The sequence below is a fragment of the Hermetia illucens genome, chromosome 2 (assembly GCF_905115235.1).
Source record: "Hermetia illucens chromosome 2, iHerIll2.2.curated.20191125, whole genome shotgun sequence".
NCBI classification, from domain to species: domain Eukaryota; kingdom Metazoa; phylum Arthropoda; class Insecta; order Diptera; family Stratiomyidae; genus Hermetia; species Hermetia illucens.
Window position 1 is genome coordinate 162,373,830 of NC_051850.1, and position 17,475 is coordinate 162,391,304.

At 47.4% G+C, this 17,475-nt stretch overlaps 1 protein-coding gene across 1 annotated transcript in view; it reads left to right on the plus strand.

Annotated features, from left to right (window-relative positions):
• The first annotated feature begins 310 nt into the window (after positions 1-310).
• The window catches only part of LOC119647431 (triple functional domain protein), a 120,044-nt gene continuing 102,879 nt past the window's right edge, over positions 311-17,475 (plus strand). Inside the window, exons 1-8 of the mRNA XM_038048339.1 lie at positions 311-1,030; positions 1,084-2,006; positions 2,069-4,541; positions 4,601-4,710; positions 4,773-5,142; positions 5,207-5,528; positions 5,596-5,749; positions 5,863-5,984. Of these exons, the coding sequence (XP_037904267.1) occupies positions 852-1,030; positions 1,084-2,006; positions 2,069-4,541; positions 4,601-4,710; positions 4,773-5,142; positions 5,207-5,528; positions 5,596-5,749; positions 5,863-5,984 (4,653 nt within the window). The 5' untranslated portion in view covers positions 311-851. The remainder of the gene's footprint in view (positions 1,031-1,083; positions 2,007-2,068; positions 4,542-4,600; positions 4,711-4,772; positions 5,143-5,206; positions 5,529-5,595; positions 5,750-5,862; positions 5,985-17,475) is intronic.

Genomic DNA, 17,475 nt, shown 5'->3' on the forward strand with positions numbered 1-17,475 from the left:
ATTTTCACATTGTCAGTTGCAGTCTTTGCGCGGGTTAAACTGGCCTTTGTATTTATTCAGGGCTCCTTGCATTGTTCTTATTGGAGATAATAATCCCCGCGGTAGTGGCGACCTCCCTTAAAATAATTATTCTGCTCGGAAAATGTATCTTTGATGAACGTAATTAACCCTTATTTTAAATAGTGGCGCCGGTTGTTATCTACGGTGAAAATTGGTTGAAAGCCTCGCTCTCGATTACGATGCAACTTCGCATCGTCCCAATTGGCAATTGGTGCGGTCGGTCGTGACGTCTGTCAATTTAGTGCGTGTGTGTGTGAGTTGTTAACATAAAGAAGCACTAAATTTGGGAAGAAAAATTCTCAAACAAATCGCGACCCAAAATACTCGAAGAAATTAAATGGCCTAATGCGAAAAAATTGGACAGTTGTGCGTGATCTCAATTGAATTTTGTAACTTTTACGAATTTTGGCACGGAAGTCGCTCGTGCGCGAAATGTCATTCACTGTTGGCAGCGAAGAAGTCGAAGACGGCTAAGGGCATCACTTTTATTGATTTGTGTGAAGGCATCGCGGAAAAAAAAACAAGAAACACGAAAACTGCGGCTTCGCGCTGCCCCAAGCACCTGGATTTTCTTTGTGGAATGCACGCCACCATAGCGCACCGGGCGGGCTCTAGTTTGTGGCTTTAAGAACGAAATTTCACGGGAAAATCGCAATTGTAGATGTGCAAGAGAAGATTTTGAGTGACGGTGGGTGGAGGAGGTCCCATTTCAAGTTCAACAGTGCTCCTTGTCGGGTCGGTATTTGGAGTGGGCTTGGCGCTTTTCGGGACTAGATTGGAAGGTTGTGACCATGGACGGACAGCGAGCGCGGGACATCCTGCCCCTGCTGCAGGAGAAAATCGTTTACCTGACGGGAGGGCGCGACAGGCGGGGAGGCCCTTTGCTGTGCTTCCCTGCGAACCCGCGGCGCGAACGCCTCAAGCCTGATGATCTCCGCCGGTTGCTCAGTTACCTAATAATGATACCAAGGTAGGGAATATTCCTTTCTGCTGGGAATTGTGTTTGAAAATTTTCCGTTACAGCGATTCTGCGAAAAACCTGGGCTTCACCGTCGTCATCGACATGCGAGGCAACGGGAACTGCTCGACGAATGTGAAGACAATACTCAAAGTTCTGCAAGAACACTTCAGCGCGAATATTCATAATGTGGTGTTAATAAAACCTGATAATTTCTGGCAGAAGCAGCGCGCCTCGATTGCGAGCCACAAATACAAATTTGAGACGACCACGGTCTCCATCGATGCATTACCAAAGGTGGCGGAGCCCCACCAACTGCCGGGCGAACTGGACGGCAGCCAGCCTTACGACAACAACCACTGGACTGAGTCCCGCCTGGCGATCGAGGAGTTCTTCTGGAATGCAAGTGACATGGTGGACCGAATCGATGATCTCCAGGAAGATCTCAGTCGGAACGACTTCGCGGAGGACGTGAACGGTGCTAAACACAGTCTGGACCATCACAACGAAATGAAGAAGAAAATCCTGAAGCTGCCTATAGAAGATATTGACGTGCAGGGTCAAAAGCTGATCACTAAGTTGAACGTGAACCACCACGAGGACGGGTCCCACTCGTCGCAAATGGGGTCGCCCGGCAACTACCGCAATGTGTCGTCGAACCCGGACATGGTGGCCGCGATAAACAAAGTGATGAGGCAGCTGGATCACATCCACAACGGACAGCAGCACCTGTTGACACTGTGGCAGCACAAAAAGACCAAACTTGACCAGTGCTTCCAGTGGCGTCTGTTCGAGCAGGATTGCGAGAAGATGTTCGACTGGATCCTTCATAATCGCGATGTTTTCCAGATGAGCTACGTCGAGATCGGCCACAAATACTCAGTGGCGAAGAGTTTGCAGGACGAGCACCAGAAATTTGCGGTGGCTTCGATGAATGTTTCAGTTAACATTGAAAGGATATTGGCCGTTGCGGGGCGTTTAATAGAAAGTAAGGAAACTGCTCTATTGGTTACCCTAAGGTCACATATTTGACTCTTGTTCGTCTTACAGGTAATCATTACGCAGCTCAACAAATAAAGACGCTGGCAACGCGTCTAGACCGCACATGGAAGGACTTCGCGGCGGGGCTAGACGAGCGCACGGCAGTGCTGCAGCTCAGCGTCTTATTCCATCACAAAGCCGAACAGTATTGCAATAGCGTTTCTTCGTGGGCGGCAGCTTGTCAAGCGTCACAGCCCCTGCCCTCAGATATCCAAAGCTTGGAGACAGCAATAAGGACGCATCAGTCTCTCTACGAAGCTATGTGCCAGGCCTACACTGAAGTGCACTCGACCAGTAAAAAGCTGCTCTACCAATTAGACCATCTCGTGCAAGTATGTCACCAACCTCCGCCTCCGGGAGTGCCGGACCATCGGAAAAACAGTGGCTTTAACAAATACGAGCGAGCAAATCCCGCCCAAGACTACAGCGAGGGAGCATCTCACGTGCTGGAAGTGATTCATCAGATCCTCGGACATCACAGGTCGCTGGAAGCGAAGTGGCATCAGGAGAAAATCCGACTGCACCAGACTCTGGCGCTCCGACTATTCCAGGAGGACGTGAAGCAAGTATTAGATTGGTTGAAGAACCACGGGGAAGTATTCTTAAGAAAAAACACTGGAATTGGGCGAAACTTGCAAAAGGCTCGTGTCTACCAGAAAAGTCACGAACATTTCGAAAACGTGGCCCAAAACACATACAGCAACGCGGAAAAGCTACTATCCGCGGCGGACGATCTGGCGCGATCGGGAGAAGCCGATCCCAATGAAATATACTCAGTGGCCCGTGAGCTCGAGCTGCAGGTTGCGTCGTTTGCTGAACGTGTGGAGCAACGGCGGCGACGGCTGGAAATGGCGGTGATATTTTACACGTCGGAAAAGGAGGTAGCTTCTTGGATTGATCAGCTACGCACGGAAGTTTCAACGGACGAGACTGTTTTATCTCAGGAAAATTTAGAGGGAATCGAAAGACTTATGCAACAGTATCAGGATCAGCAGGAAAGCACTCTGAATGGCTGCTTGCAAACTATAGCACAAGGCGAGGCATTACTGCAGGAGATGCGCTCACTCGAATATGTTGACAATACGGGCTCGATCTCAGCCTTAGAAACGACTCTTGAAAAACTCTCGAAACAGAAGGTGGAGCTTGAAGAATTGTGGTCAGCTCGAAAGTTTCGCGCAGACTTGATCCTGCGTTTGCGATATTTCGAGCGTGATGCTCTCGAAGTCTCGTCGCAATTGGAAATGTGGGCGGAAGAACTGCAGCACGTTGAACTGTCGCGGGACTACCAAAAGGCCGAACAACTGTTGAGGTTGCACAATGAATCCGTGACGCATATGCAGAATACAACCTACGAAGTTCTGCAGCAAGGACAGGACTTGCTGCAGATGTTCGAATCGGCAGGCTTCATTGCTATGGCAGATTCTACTCACACCGCCCAGGCTCGAATTCAGTATTTGCTAGATTTCCTCCATGATCGGGAGATGGATTTAGAGGATCTCTCGGAAGTGAAAAGATCAAAGCTGGAACAAGCGGTTCAGTTGTGTCAATTCCAGAACGATGCGAACCAAGTGATCTCGTGGATTCGGAACGGAGAGGCAATGCTTGTTGCAAGCTTTGTGACTCCCAACAGCCTTAACGAGGCGGAGCAACTGCGCAAAGAACATGAACAGTTCCAGGTGGCGATAGAGAAGACTCACACGTCGGCTGTGCAAGTGAAATACCGCGCAGACGCTTTGATAAACGCAAACCACTACGATCCGCAGTCGATTCGTGAAATCTCAGACGATGTTACGAAAAAGTGGCAACAACTAGTCACCTGCGCAGAAGAGCGACACAAACTCGTCACAGCTTCTATAAACTTCTACAAAACAGCCGAGCAGGTGTGTAGCGTGCTGGATAGTTTGGAACGTGAATATCGTCGAGAAGAAGATTGGTGTGGCGGTGGAGGTTCGAATGACAAGGCCCAGGCAATTGTTCAATTGATTGCCAAACACCAGGAGCAAAAGGAGGCTTTCCTCAAAGCCTGCACATTAGCTCGGCGAACAGCTGAAACATTCCTCAAATACGCTGGGCGATCACAGCAATATTACAAATACCAGTCGCAAGGAAATTGTGAAAGTAGGGTTAAGTCAATACTAGATAAGTTGCTAGCTCAAGAGAACCAAGTTCTGGAGTTTTGGACTCATCGGAAGAAGAGTTTGGACCAATGTCAACAGTTCGTTCTGTTTGAACGTTCCGCTAAACAAGCAATAGAGTGGATCCACAATACGGGAGAGGTGTATTTATCCTCCAGGACGAATCTCGTGGGGAAGACAAGGGACGAAACAGAAGGACTGCTGAAGGAGCACAATGAATTCAGGGGGACTGCGAAAGAGACTAGAGAACGAGTCAAACTGTTGCTTCAACTTGCTGACAGTTTGGTGGAGAAGGGTCATGCTCACGCTAGTTCCATCAAGCAGTGGGTTGCAGCTGTCGATAATCGGTATGTGTGAAAACATCTCTCCCCTTAATCCGGTCGGTTACATTGCCTTCCCTTTACAGCTTCAAAGACTTCAGCAATCGCATGGACTCATATCGGGAACAGTTGGAAAAGTCTCTGGGAGTGTCGGCCGCACAAGAGGATACATCTTCGTCATTGAGTTCCACTTCAGGTTGCTAACTCCCCATTATACCTATTACCGAACTTTCACTCTAAAATTTTTCCCATCCACAGGCTCTGCAGGTGATCGACACTCGGACCCCACTCTCGAAGCAAAATTAGTTTCTTCGACAGTAACGAAAGAAATTAACGAGGAAAAACGAAAATCCGCTCGTCGCAAAGAGTTCATCATGGCAGAACTAATGCAAACCGAACGGACGTACGTGAAAGATTTGGAGACGTGCATCAAATGTTTTCTGCATGAATTTCGCACAGGAAACAATGTGCCTGCTGGCCTACTCGGGAAGGAGGATGTTCTCTTCGGGAACATGGAAGAAATATACAACTTCCATGAAAATATTTTCTTAAAGGAACTGGAGAAATATGAAACCATGCCCGAGGACGTTGGCCATTGTTTCGTGACATGGGCGTCGAAATTTGACATGTAAGTTTGAGAGAATTCCTAAAAGGCCCAGGTGGTATAATTCTATAAATATCCTTCTCTATAGGTACGTGCACTATTGCAAGAACAAACCGCTTTCAAATAATCTCATGGTGCAACACAGCGGCACCTACTTTGAAGAGTTGCAACGACGGTACAAAATCGAACATCCGCTTCCAGCTTTTCTGATAAAACCTGTTCAGCGGATTACAAAGTACCAATTGCTTCTTAAAGATTTACTGACGTGCTGTGAAGAAGGACATGGCGAAATTAAGGAAGGTCTTGAAGTAATGTTAAACGTTCCGAAGAAAGCGAACGATGCAATGCATTTATCGTTGCTTGAAAATTGTGATGTCTCCATTGATGGACTTGGTGAGGTGGTTCTTCAGGTAAATGCATTGATATTTCTCCATCCTCTGAGGAGAACGAATGAACATTTTTGGTTTTATTTTCCAGGATTCATTCCTTGTTTGGGACAATAAACAAATTATTCGTAAAGGTCGTGATCGTCGTGTATTTTTATTCGAATTGTATTTACTTTTTGCCAAAGAGGTGAAGGATTCTAGTGGATCCGTCAAGTATCAATTTAAAAATAAATTAATAACCACAGGTAAGTGAAGTTTGAAGTGTTTACAAGTTTCTGACTATAGAGGAGGTTTTGCCAAACTATAAGAAATACTTCAGTAGCCTATGTTACTAATTCCTGTTGCATTTTCTTTGCAGAACTGGGTATTACCGAGCATATAGAAGGTGATGAGACGAAGTTTGCCGTGTGGACAGGACGTGCACCGATGACATCCGATTGTCGAATAGTGTTGAAGGCAAATAATCTGGAGACTAAACAGGTAAGCAATTTAGCTCTATAGCATTTTTGTTTGTATGGTTACTTTTTGCCAGCTTGCTATCATTTGTAATGATGGTCAGAAGATCATCCTTAATGACCAGGGACGACCAAGAGGGGAGATCTATCCCCAAAACTTAAGTAGTTGGCGAAATTGACGTGAAGGTCTGCCCGCAAATATTGAAGATGCACCGAATGTGTTCCGTTAACACTCACTTGCTTACTTATATGTTAGCCAGCCACGGGAAGGGGGGCTCTTTTGAACATCTTGGTCTCTTACATATCATTTAACAGAATTTCACATGTCCTTAATTGCTCCGTGGGTCTGCAAATCAACAATAATCAACATCATAAGGAATCATCAATTAAGAGAGAATTGGTCCTCTCGAGTTAGAGACTCCATAATGAAATTAGTTGTTCATTTAAGAAAAAATGTAAGGTTTCAAATTCCAGAGCAAAAAGTCGACAAAACCACTCGAAAAGTTACAATTGAAAATATTATTTAGAATTTCCTTTAGTAATATCTCCTTGGCATTCTAATGATTATCGGCTTAGGCGGAATGCTTGAGACGTAGCAAGAGGCTTGACTTGGCAAATAGCATTTTTTGAGTGTTCTTACGTATGTTTTATGTAATTACGTTTCGTGTTCATATGTTTTAAGCAGTATAAAAATTTCTTTTATAAAACTTGATTCAAATATTCAAATGAAATGCCAACTTTTTCCTTTACGCGGCTTGCGAAATTGAGCTCGCGGTGTGTAAGCGTGACGAAGCAAATTGCAGTTCGTACTTAACCCGTGTATATGCATTCCGTGCCGCTTAGAAACTCGATGTGCCTTTCTTGTATATTAGCGACAAAAACAAACACAATGGAAATTATTTTGCATGAACTTTTTTAAGGCTTTTTGTAAAACGAAACCATATTAAAATCGGTTTACTGACTGTGTCTGTCCGTCACACGCATTTTCCTCGGAAACGGTTGTAGCGATTCACAACAAATTTGGTGGAAACGGTGGGAACGGTGAACGCCCACGCATATAAATCATACATACATACATTACATCATTCTAGGTCGAACTTAGGGGGGGTCTCCATATATGCAAAAGGGGGTGCAATTATTTTTACAAAATATAGTCATGTTGGATACCAAATGAAACGTCTCGATTAGTACTTTCTGATGCCAGCCTGAGTTTTGACATCTGTTCGAAAAACGGGCAGCGCGGGGGCCGAAAGTAATCATTTCTTTCACGGACCCATTCTCAGAAACTACTTAACCGAAAATCTGAAAAAATGCAGGAGGCTGCAAGTATAAGGTGCCTGGGCTCCGAAATACCCTTCATACCGATATTTTTTCAAAGAAAGTTAATAGTATAATAGTATTAAAATAATTCTTAGTAATTGACTGCAAAACTCCCCTTAAGTTCGTCCTAGCACCACGAATGTTGGTTTCGAAGTGGGCATTGACCCTTCCACTAATAATTAACGTTATGAGAGAAAGAAAGAAAGAAAGTTGGTAAGCAAGCCACCAGTCTTATGTCTGCGGGGTTTTGCAACGTGTCCTTCTTGCGGATAAGGTAAGTAAACCCCGCAGTGAACGCCATCATTTATGCCATGCGCCAACCGACGTTGTATACTGGTGAACTTTTGGCGCCAGAAACTCTATACCCGGTTCAGACCAGGACCCCTCCAGTTCTTCGAGCTGTTTATGGTTCGTGGAATTTCTTCTTCGGTAACTTCCGCAAAATCCATTCCCGGTATAGTAGCATGGCAGGTGGGTATTCCCCAAACTCACTCTTCTTCTCCCTTTCTTCCTCCTCTTCTTCCTACCCTTCTTTCTCCTCTTCTTCCTATCCTTCCTCCTCCTCTTCTTCCTACCCTTCCTCCTCCTCTTCTTCCTACCCTTCCTCCTCCTCTTCTTCCTACCCTTCCCCGTCCTCTTCTTCCTACCCTTCCCCGTCCTCTTCTTCCTACCCTTCCCCCTCATCTTCTTCTTACCCTTCCTCCTCCTCTTCTTCTTACCCTTCCCCCTCATCTTCTTCTTACCCTTCCTCCTCCTCTTCTTCTTACCCTTCCTCCTCCTCTTCTTCCTACCCTTCCTCCTCCTCTTCTTCCTACCCTTCCTCCTCTTCTTCCTACCCTTCCTCCTCCTCTTCTTCCTACCCTTCCTCCTCCTCTTCTTCCTACCCTTCCTCCTCCTCTTCTTCCTACCCTTCCTCCTCCTCTTCTTCCTACCCTTCCTCCTCCTCTTCTTCCTACCCTTCCTCCTCTTCTTCCTACCCTTCCTCCTCCTCTTCTTCCCTCCCTTCCTCCTCTTCATCCCTTCCTTCTCCTCCTGTTGTTGTAAAGCATACCAGATGAGTTCGTGTGGCACACGGTCAAACGCTTTCTCTAGGTCCAGAAATGCAATGTGAAGAGGGCGATGCTTCTCACGGTGTTTCTCCATAAGTAACCGCGCAGCGTGTATTGCGTTGGTAGTTCCGCAGTTTTTGACAAGTCCGGCTTGATTCGCGGTGATTTAAACTATTTCGCGAAAACGGTTGTCAAGAATACGTTTAAAAATCTTCATAGTATGGGAAAGTAATCGGATCGGACGGTAATTTGAACATTCTGCTTGACTACATTTCTTTTTCCATATTGGAACTGTGGTATTTTCTTGCTAGTCAGATGGTGTTTTGCCTTCCTGAATAACTCGATTAAAGAATTCTTTGAGCCACAGTGTTGGGTCGCAGCTCTTCGCTTTCCAGAGCTCAGATGCAATGTCATCAGGTCCTTTGGGACCACAATCAGAGCCCCGTTGTGACAAGCAACAACGGTACCACTCTATACCAAGTGCATGGCTTAGCATTCATACTGGTGGATGCAAGACCTACCTAAATCTCTACCGAACTAAGGAGTACGGCACCCGTGTTGAAACACAGCACCACGCCGAGGCCCGAAGGTCTTTTCTCGCTTGAGCATCACCAACAACCCCCATGAAGCTTCCACTAGGGGGCCAACCGCAAACAACCGCGCTGTACTCATATATGACAGGAATTCTCCCGAAGTATATGAGTCCAGGGACTACCCCGGTTCCCATGGTACCAGTATACCCCTGGTAAGATTTCGTGGCCGAAGCCACTTCAGGTGAGTCCCCGTGCAGGCTCGGGTCTGATCGCCCTAATTAAGCCTTGGAGCATTCGCCTACTGCATCACGGCCGACAAGCTAATGCGATACAGCGTTTCCCGGTGCCACCACGTGGGGTTTCTCCTCGGCCACTTGGTTTTGGTTCAGCCGACAGGGTTGCCGCCCCCCACACCTCGGAGCACCAGTTGCGCTGACGGTGAATCCCATGGTGTTTTACGTAGGCACCTGTCGTGAGACTTAAATCCTACGGTCCTCTTCAGACACGGATTGATTTTGTGACCATAATCAGAGCCCCGCTGAGACATTCAACAACGGTACCAGTCTATACCAAGTGCATGGCTTAGCATTCATACTGGTGGATGCAAGAATTACCTAAATCTCTACCGAACTAAGGAGTACGGCACCCGTGTTGATACGCAACACCACGTCGAGGCCCGAAGCTCTCTTCTCGCTTGAGCATAACCACAACCACCATGAAGCTCCCACTAGGGGGGGCCAACCGCAAATAACCGAGCTGTCCTCACATACAACAGGAGTTCACCTGAAGTATGTGAGTCCAGGGGCTTTCCCGGTTCCCATGGTACCAGTATACCCCTGGTAAGTTTTCGTGACCAAATTGCCACTTCAGATGAGTCTCCGTGCAGACTCGGGTCTGATCGCCCTGATTAGGCCTTTGGAGCATTCGCCTACTGAATCACGGCCGGCAAACCAATGTGATTACAGCGTCTCCCGGTGCCACCACTATGGAGGTTCTCCTCGGCCACTTGGTTTTGGTTTGGCCGATAGGGTTGCCGCCCCATCTTCCTCGCCGCCACCTCTGAGCACCAGTTGCGCTGACAGGTGGAACTGGTGCGAATGCCGGCAATGATTGTGGAAGTGGAGGAGGAGCAAATTCTTCAGTTGAAATCTGCTTGAAGTATTCTCGCCATCTATCCGTTGTGGCTCGACGGTTGGTAAGCAAAGTACCGTTCTTGTCATTAACGCAACAGAACTGTTCGATATCCTGTGTGCGTTCGTTACGGCTTTTGGTAAGTCGATACAGATCTTTCTCGCCATCCCGAGTGTCCAGTTTTTCGTAAAGAATTTTGTAATGGTCCGCCTGGGGTGACCGCGACTGCTTTCTTTGCTTCCCGGTTGACATTCTTATAAATTTACCAATTGGCCGTGTATCTCGGAATTCGACACGCGAAAACAGTCGTTTTATAAGTTGCGTGAATACTTTTCCATTCACTTCGCCACAGCTCTATTATTCTTTTGTATTCTGCACTTCCACACAAAAGTGAAACTCACTGTTCCAACTTCTGTCATGATTAAAATTTTTACTTGCCATCCCCTAATCGGTTAACTTCTCCTGACCCCTTCACAAAACCCAAAGTGAATCTTCTAGTATTTCATCAGAACACTTGATATCAACACGATTCCAGTATATTAGCCAAGACCAAAATAGTCATCGGCTGTTTCCCCGAAACAAAAACAACTTTCTATTTCCTTTGTCAGCCAGTTCATGGCTTTTTGCCTTTACAATTGTTGATTCAGTTAGCGCATGTATAATGTGCTGTACCTACTTGACCTAAAGCAGTGTGTACATATGTACGTGAACATATTCTAAGCCATCCCTCAGCCCTTTTTATACCATGAACAAAACTTGGTGTATCCTCAATCAAGTGCATTGCACCCGGTTCAAGTAACGATTGCAACTTAAGTTTGGAAAAGAAGCCATCCGATCGTGCGCATGGATTCGGAAAACTCACAACCCGGTTTTTTTCTTTAGATTTTCAACTACGACTACCCCTGCTTCAGCTTCCCCCAGGACGCCCGTACTCCTTCTCTACTGTTCTGTGCGAAATGCCCTTGGGGCCATCTTGGGAGAGTGGTTCCCACTGCATGACGTAGCCACCAATGCAGTTGTCGCCACTGTTTAATGTGTGATCTATTCATTAATTTGGCGGCACTGTGGTTGAGAGTGCTTGGAGCCTTTGGGTGACAGTGGGGATGTCTTTTCATGTGCTACTCCCATATAGCAACATAGAAAGAACACTAGCACCGAACAGTCTCAACTTGATCGTGGAGTTGAAATAACTGCCTTCTCAGATTTTAGACAAGGCAGCGAAAGCGGATCTAGTGGTGTTAATGCGGCAGGCAAAATCTAGTTCGGTGCCTCTGTCGGTAGAGACCACGCTTTCTAGATACATAAATTGATCAATGTCCTCGATGCTTTGTCGTTAATGCAGATAGGGAGATTGCGATGGCCCGTCAGACGGAGAACATTAATAATAGTAATTGTTGGTGCAGCAATCCAATTGGATCAGACGTGAAGTCACGATACAAATCCCACTGCCACCAGTGAGATTTGAACCGCGATCTTCCGTACGACAGCCTTGTGCTCTAACCACTTAGCTGTCCCGACACACGGAGAACATTGGTTTTAAATAAAAAGAAGAAATAATATCGGTGACAAGATGCAACCCTGGGGGACCCCGCTTTGGACCTCAAAATCCTCCGCGACTTTACCTCGGTGCAGCGCGTGGCATTTTGCGCCATCATATGTCGCTGTGATAATAGCTGTTAATTTCTCCGGAATGCCCCTCCTGCATAGAGCACTCCAGATATACTCCCTGTTCATGCTATCGAAAGCTCTCTCGAAATCGATAAGGAGCAGGTGTAGCGAAGATCTAAACTTTGCGCACTGTTCCAAAATGATCCGCAGAGGGTTAATGTGTTCAATGCAGGAGAATCCGAAGTGGTAACCAGTGTGCTCTCTGTCAATCAAGTCTTCGAGATGGTCTTTGTAGCGTTCCAGGATTATTTTAGTTATTATCTTTGCAACGGCAAGGAGCACGCAGATACCTCACCAATTGTAACACTCAAAACGGGTTCTTTGAAATCTATCTTAACGATCATTCCGTACTTCCACTCTCTAGGAAAAGTCTCGGATTCGCAGGATTTCCGTACGAGTGTAAATGGTAGGTCCGCAGTAACTGCAGGTGTAAGCAAACACAATTAAACTTCGATCGTGACGATCCAACCCCGAGTGAAGGGGCAACCCTGAGCTCATCGATGGAGAACCTGAGTCTAGACTCAGATTCCCCACTTATTCAAGTGGGAACCAATTCAATTGGGACCCAGTCCTTAACGGATGAGCCGAAGCAGGCCCCTTCTGTCAGTACTCCTGACCCCAGGCTCCAATCGGCGCCACCTGCTGAGGCTAAAGTCTTGTCCATGGGTAAGCACCTGTCCACGGACAGCAAACTGCCTTCGGGCAAACCGCCTTCGGGCAAACAGCCTCCGGGCAAACCGCCTTCGGGCAAACTGCCTCCGGGCAAACCGCCTCCGGGCAAACCGCCTTCAGGCAAACCGCCTTCGGGCAAACCGCCTCCGGGCAACGCACAACCAAAGAGCTGTGCCAAGGTTGAGGGGAAAGGAGCGTTCGGGGCACCTGCGGCTAAGGGGAAACCAAAGCGGCAGCGGTCCTCGGACGATCCTAACTCTTCGACACAAAAGGCGGCAAAGAGGGCTCGGCCGGCAACGGCTAGGCCTTCATTTGCAGCCAAGGCTATCGAAGCCGATGGATGGGTCCTATATGACGACTCTAATCCATCCGGCTACGATACTGAGCAGTGCGAACAGCTTAGAAGGAAACTCCTCCTAGCTGTAAGGACTGCGTCTGCGCAAGGCATTAAGCTTTGCTTTGAGTCGGTAGGTGTATACCGTAAAATGTTACGGCTGAACTTTGCCGACGAAGACACGAACGAGTGGCTCAGGCAGTACTGCTCCTCCCTTAACGATGTGTGGGAGGGTGCGCGACTAACCTTGAAAAGGGTCTCTGAGCTGCCATCGATCAGGAAGTGCTTTCTCTGGCTTCCAGAAGAAGAGCGAAATGGTGTCGGGGTTCTGGAACAACTTGGTGTACAGAACAACCTTAACACTTCCACCTGGTTGCTGCTAGGCAGCAAAACAGGAGAGAGAACCGATAGGCCGGGAACTTTTCTCACTATCGGCGTTCCCGAACCTGATGTTAAGAAAGTTCGGGAAAAATCGGGTTGCCGGCTCTACTATGGGCTGGGGACCGTCACGTTACAAGTGTCGGCTCCTAAAACCATTGAAGGGGACATGCAGCCCCCGGCATCTACATCTGAAACATAAATGAGGTGCCACATCTCCCAAGTAAATTTGCAGCATTGTAAAGCGGCGACTGCACTTATCAGTCGTCGGATCAATAGCTGCAAAACATTTATATACCTCATACAAGAACCGTGGGTTGTTGGTGGGGCAGTCAGGGGCCTAAACTTCCAACATGCTGACCTATTGTATGCCAATGGAAGCGATCGACCCCGCACCTGCATGGTAGTCTCCAAAGACTTCCAAGCTAACCTGGTTAACGATCTATGTGATGGCGACACCACATCGGCTAAGCTAACCATAAAAAGTCAACAGGGAGATAAAGAGATACTATGGTGCTCTGCATACTTCCCCTACGACGCAGAAGACGTTCCCAGTGGAACATTCATCAGAGCTATCCAATATGCCAAAAGTAGAGGCATGGGGGTAATAGCAGGATGTGATGTCAACGCTGACCACATATGCTGGGGAAGTTCGAACATCAATGCAAGAGGATCGAGACTACTGGAGTATCTAGTAGGAACCGATTTGCAGATCCTAAATGTGGGTAATGAACCCACTTTCTTCAACGTGGTCAGGCGAGAGGTCATCGACATCACGGTGGCATCTCCTGACATCGCGGCTCTGATCGGAGAGTGGAGAGTATCAAACGATATCACACTCTCGGATCACAGACGCATTGATTTCGTTATGGGCATGGATCTACCTCCACCCACTCCATTTCGGAATCCGAGGAAGACAGATTGGGTAATGTATCAAACAGAATTGAACGCCCGAGTCACGATCCCTGGGAGGCGCATCAAATCCATTGCTGGAATTGAGAAGACAACCCAGATGATCACAAATAGCATGAGAGAAGCTTTCGAAGAAAGCTGTCCACTCAAGATGGCAAAGAAGGGTAAAACACCATGGTGGAACTCGGATTTGGCAAAACAGAGGAGAACGACAAGGATGCTCCTTAATCGTGCTCTGAAGGGCGAATCAAGCACTAGCTGGAATCGCTATAAAGAGGCACAGAAGGCTCTAAAGAAGAGCATAAGATCGGCTAAACGATCATCTTGGAGACGCTTTTGCGAAGAGACTAACTCTCTTGAGGCAACGTCAAAGCTGAAGCGGATTCTGGTCAAAGAACGTAGCCAGAAACTGGGTTACTTACGTTTACAGAGTGGGAAGTACACAGGAAGCGATGAAGAAACGGCAAATCATTTGCTTGAAGTACACTTCCCAGGCAGCATCCAAAATCTAATCTCGGGGCCAACAGGTGCATACAGTCCTCAACCGAGAGATTGGAATCTGGCATGCAAAGTAGTATCACTGGAGCGAGTGAAATGGGCATTTAACTCGTTCCACAGATATAAGTCTGCAGGTCCGGATGGCATCATTCCTGCGCTAGTAGTAGAAGGAATGGATGCCCTGGGTCGACACATTCGGAATATATATCGGGCATGCCTAGCACACGCCTATATTCCAGTTAAATGGCGGGATGTGAAGGTGTTGTTCATTCCCAAACCAGGAAAACCCACCTACACAGACGCAAAAAGCTTTCGACCGATCAGCCTAACGTCCTTTCTGCTAAAAGGACTAGAAAGATTAGTAGATCGGTTCATAAGGGATACACACATTCCTAAATGGCCACTTCACCATAGGCAACACGCCTACCAGAAAGGCAAATCCACGGAGACAGCACTCCATGAACTTACGGCAAAAATTGAAAAGGCGATGTCCGATAAAGAATACGCTTTAGGCGCATTCATGGACATCGAAGGTGCCTTCAATTATGCCTCATTTGCGGCAATTTGTGATGCGGCAAGACAGCATGGAATCGAACCGCTGCTAATCAGTTGGATCCTTCACATGCTAGAGTGGAGAAAAATCCACATATCGGTCGGCCAGAAGTCTATTGAAGCAGGATGTCTCAGGGGCTGCCCACAGGGAGGGGTTCTCTCTCCACTGTTATGGCTCTTGGTGATGGATACCCTGCTGTGGCTCCTGGAGGACAAAAAAGTCTTCGCGCAAGCATTTGCGGACGACCTAGCCGTAATAATTACCGGCAAGTTTGCGGACACAGTATGTGACCGCTTGAATGCAACTCTGCATGTAATCCACAGCTGGTGCCTCCGCAATGGACTCACGGTGAACGCTAGAAAGACTGGACTAGTTATGTTCACTAAGAACGTCAGGTGGGGCAGCTATACACTACCCACCTTAGCAGGGGCGGAAATCCAGCTGGCACAAACAGTCAAGTACTTAGGAGTACATTTCGACTCCAAGTTAACGTGGAAGCATCATATCCAGGAACAATACCAGAAATCCTGCAGATTGCTCTGGTGCTGTAGGAATGCGATAGGTAAGACCTGGGGACTTTCACCTAAACGGATATATTGGATGTATACATCCATAATAAAACCCATTTTGATGTATGCATGCATCGTCTGGTGGCCAAGACTGAACTTTGCTAACAGCAGGAAGCTGCTAACGCAGATTCAGAGACTTGGTTGCCTAAGTATTACTGGAGCAATGAGTACTACGCCGACTGCGGCACTTGAAGCCATCCTAAATTTACCCCCCATCTACTTGGAGGTGAAACGGAAAGCAGCCAACGACGCATATAGGCTCGATACCATTGGGGCGTGGAAAGGCGGCCAATCCAACGGGCATGCGTCTATATGGAAATTCCTTGAAAAACATCCGGTAGCCCTGATGCCGACCGATCATATGGTTTCCAGATTCGTCTTTGAAAAGACATACACTGTCGTAATCACCGAAAGAGAAGAATGGTCGACAAGTGGCCATGAGTCTTTTCAGATTACAGACCTAATAATCTTCACCGACGGGTCAGTCACGGAGGATGGATCGGGTGCAGGCGTGTTCTCGGAGAATCCGATTATAGAACTGGCCCGACCCCTCGGAAAAATGACGACCATATTCCAGGCGGAGATATATGCCATTTCATTGGCAGCAGAAGAATGTCTGCGACAAAAATGGAGGGGTCGCACCATTCGAATCTGTTCCGACAGTCGGGCGGCATTATCGGCACTGGATGGCAACAACATATCAAGCCAGTTGGTGTGGAGTTGTCATCAGGTGCTGCTGAAACTTGGCCGACTGAACGAAACATTCCTGATGTGGGTGCCGGGGCACTCTAACATCGCCGGTAATGAGGGGGCTGATAGACTGGCTCGCCGAGGGTCTGGATCCACAATGGTGGGCCCAGAACCAGCTCTTGGAATCCGACCATCTACTGTCAAGTCTACTCTGAAAGGTGAAATTGCAAGGATTCACGCAACCGAGTGGAGAAATTTGGACTCTTGCCGGCAAGCGAAAATCCTTGTGAAGGAGCCTAGGGCCACTAGAGCGGTATTTTTGTTGTCCCTTAAGAAGTGGGACATGAAAACCCTAGTAGGGCTTTTGACGGGACACTGCCCCTTAAACTACCATATGGAAAAGATTGGGGTAGTGGTTTCGGCTGTGTGCAGCCAATGTGAGGAGGAGGAGGAAACTGCCCTGCACTTTTTATGCAGCTGCCCGGCATCCTCAGATCTCAGACGAAGACACCTTGGCAAGGTTTTCTTCAATGAAGAATCTGCACACTCTCTGCCTCTTGAGAATGTTCTCAGATTCGCTAAAGCCTGCGAACACCGTAGGCGGGAAGCCATTGAATAGGCAACTTACGGGGATAGTACAATGGGCCTAATAATGGCCTGAGTGCTCGGAGCTGCGGCTCCCCCCATTTAACTAAACTAAACTAACTGCAGGTGTAGCGATAAACAACACTATAGGGAGACCGTCAAGCCTTTCGGCTTTACTTCGTTTGAGTGCATTGATGGCCGACATGACTCCTCTTCTGGAGGAGGAACAGTCCGTATTCACATGTTATGCTGACTAGCCATTTCATCTACAAGACGAGGAATCTTACCGGATGTGATATGGATAAAAACCATTGTGAAGTGTTCTTTCCACCTCTTCAGTTCATGATCATGGCTTAGAAGTCGACCGTTGACGTCCTTTGCAGAACCATCGAATGCTTTGCTGCCACATGCAAGCTCTTTCGTGATACGTTATACATTTCTGAAATCATTGCGATCTGCGATATCTTTCGCTACCCTGATCAGCGCAATAGCATATTCTCTTTCTCCCGATAAGTCCGGCGTACACTATACTGAACTTATCGGGATTTCGTTCGGAATTAGAGTTCGAACGCATCGCGCACGCCATCACTCGTAACGATAGAGCTTTCAACCCCTTTCGTTCAT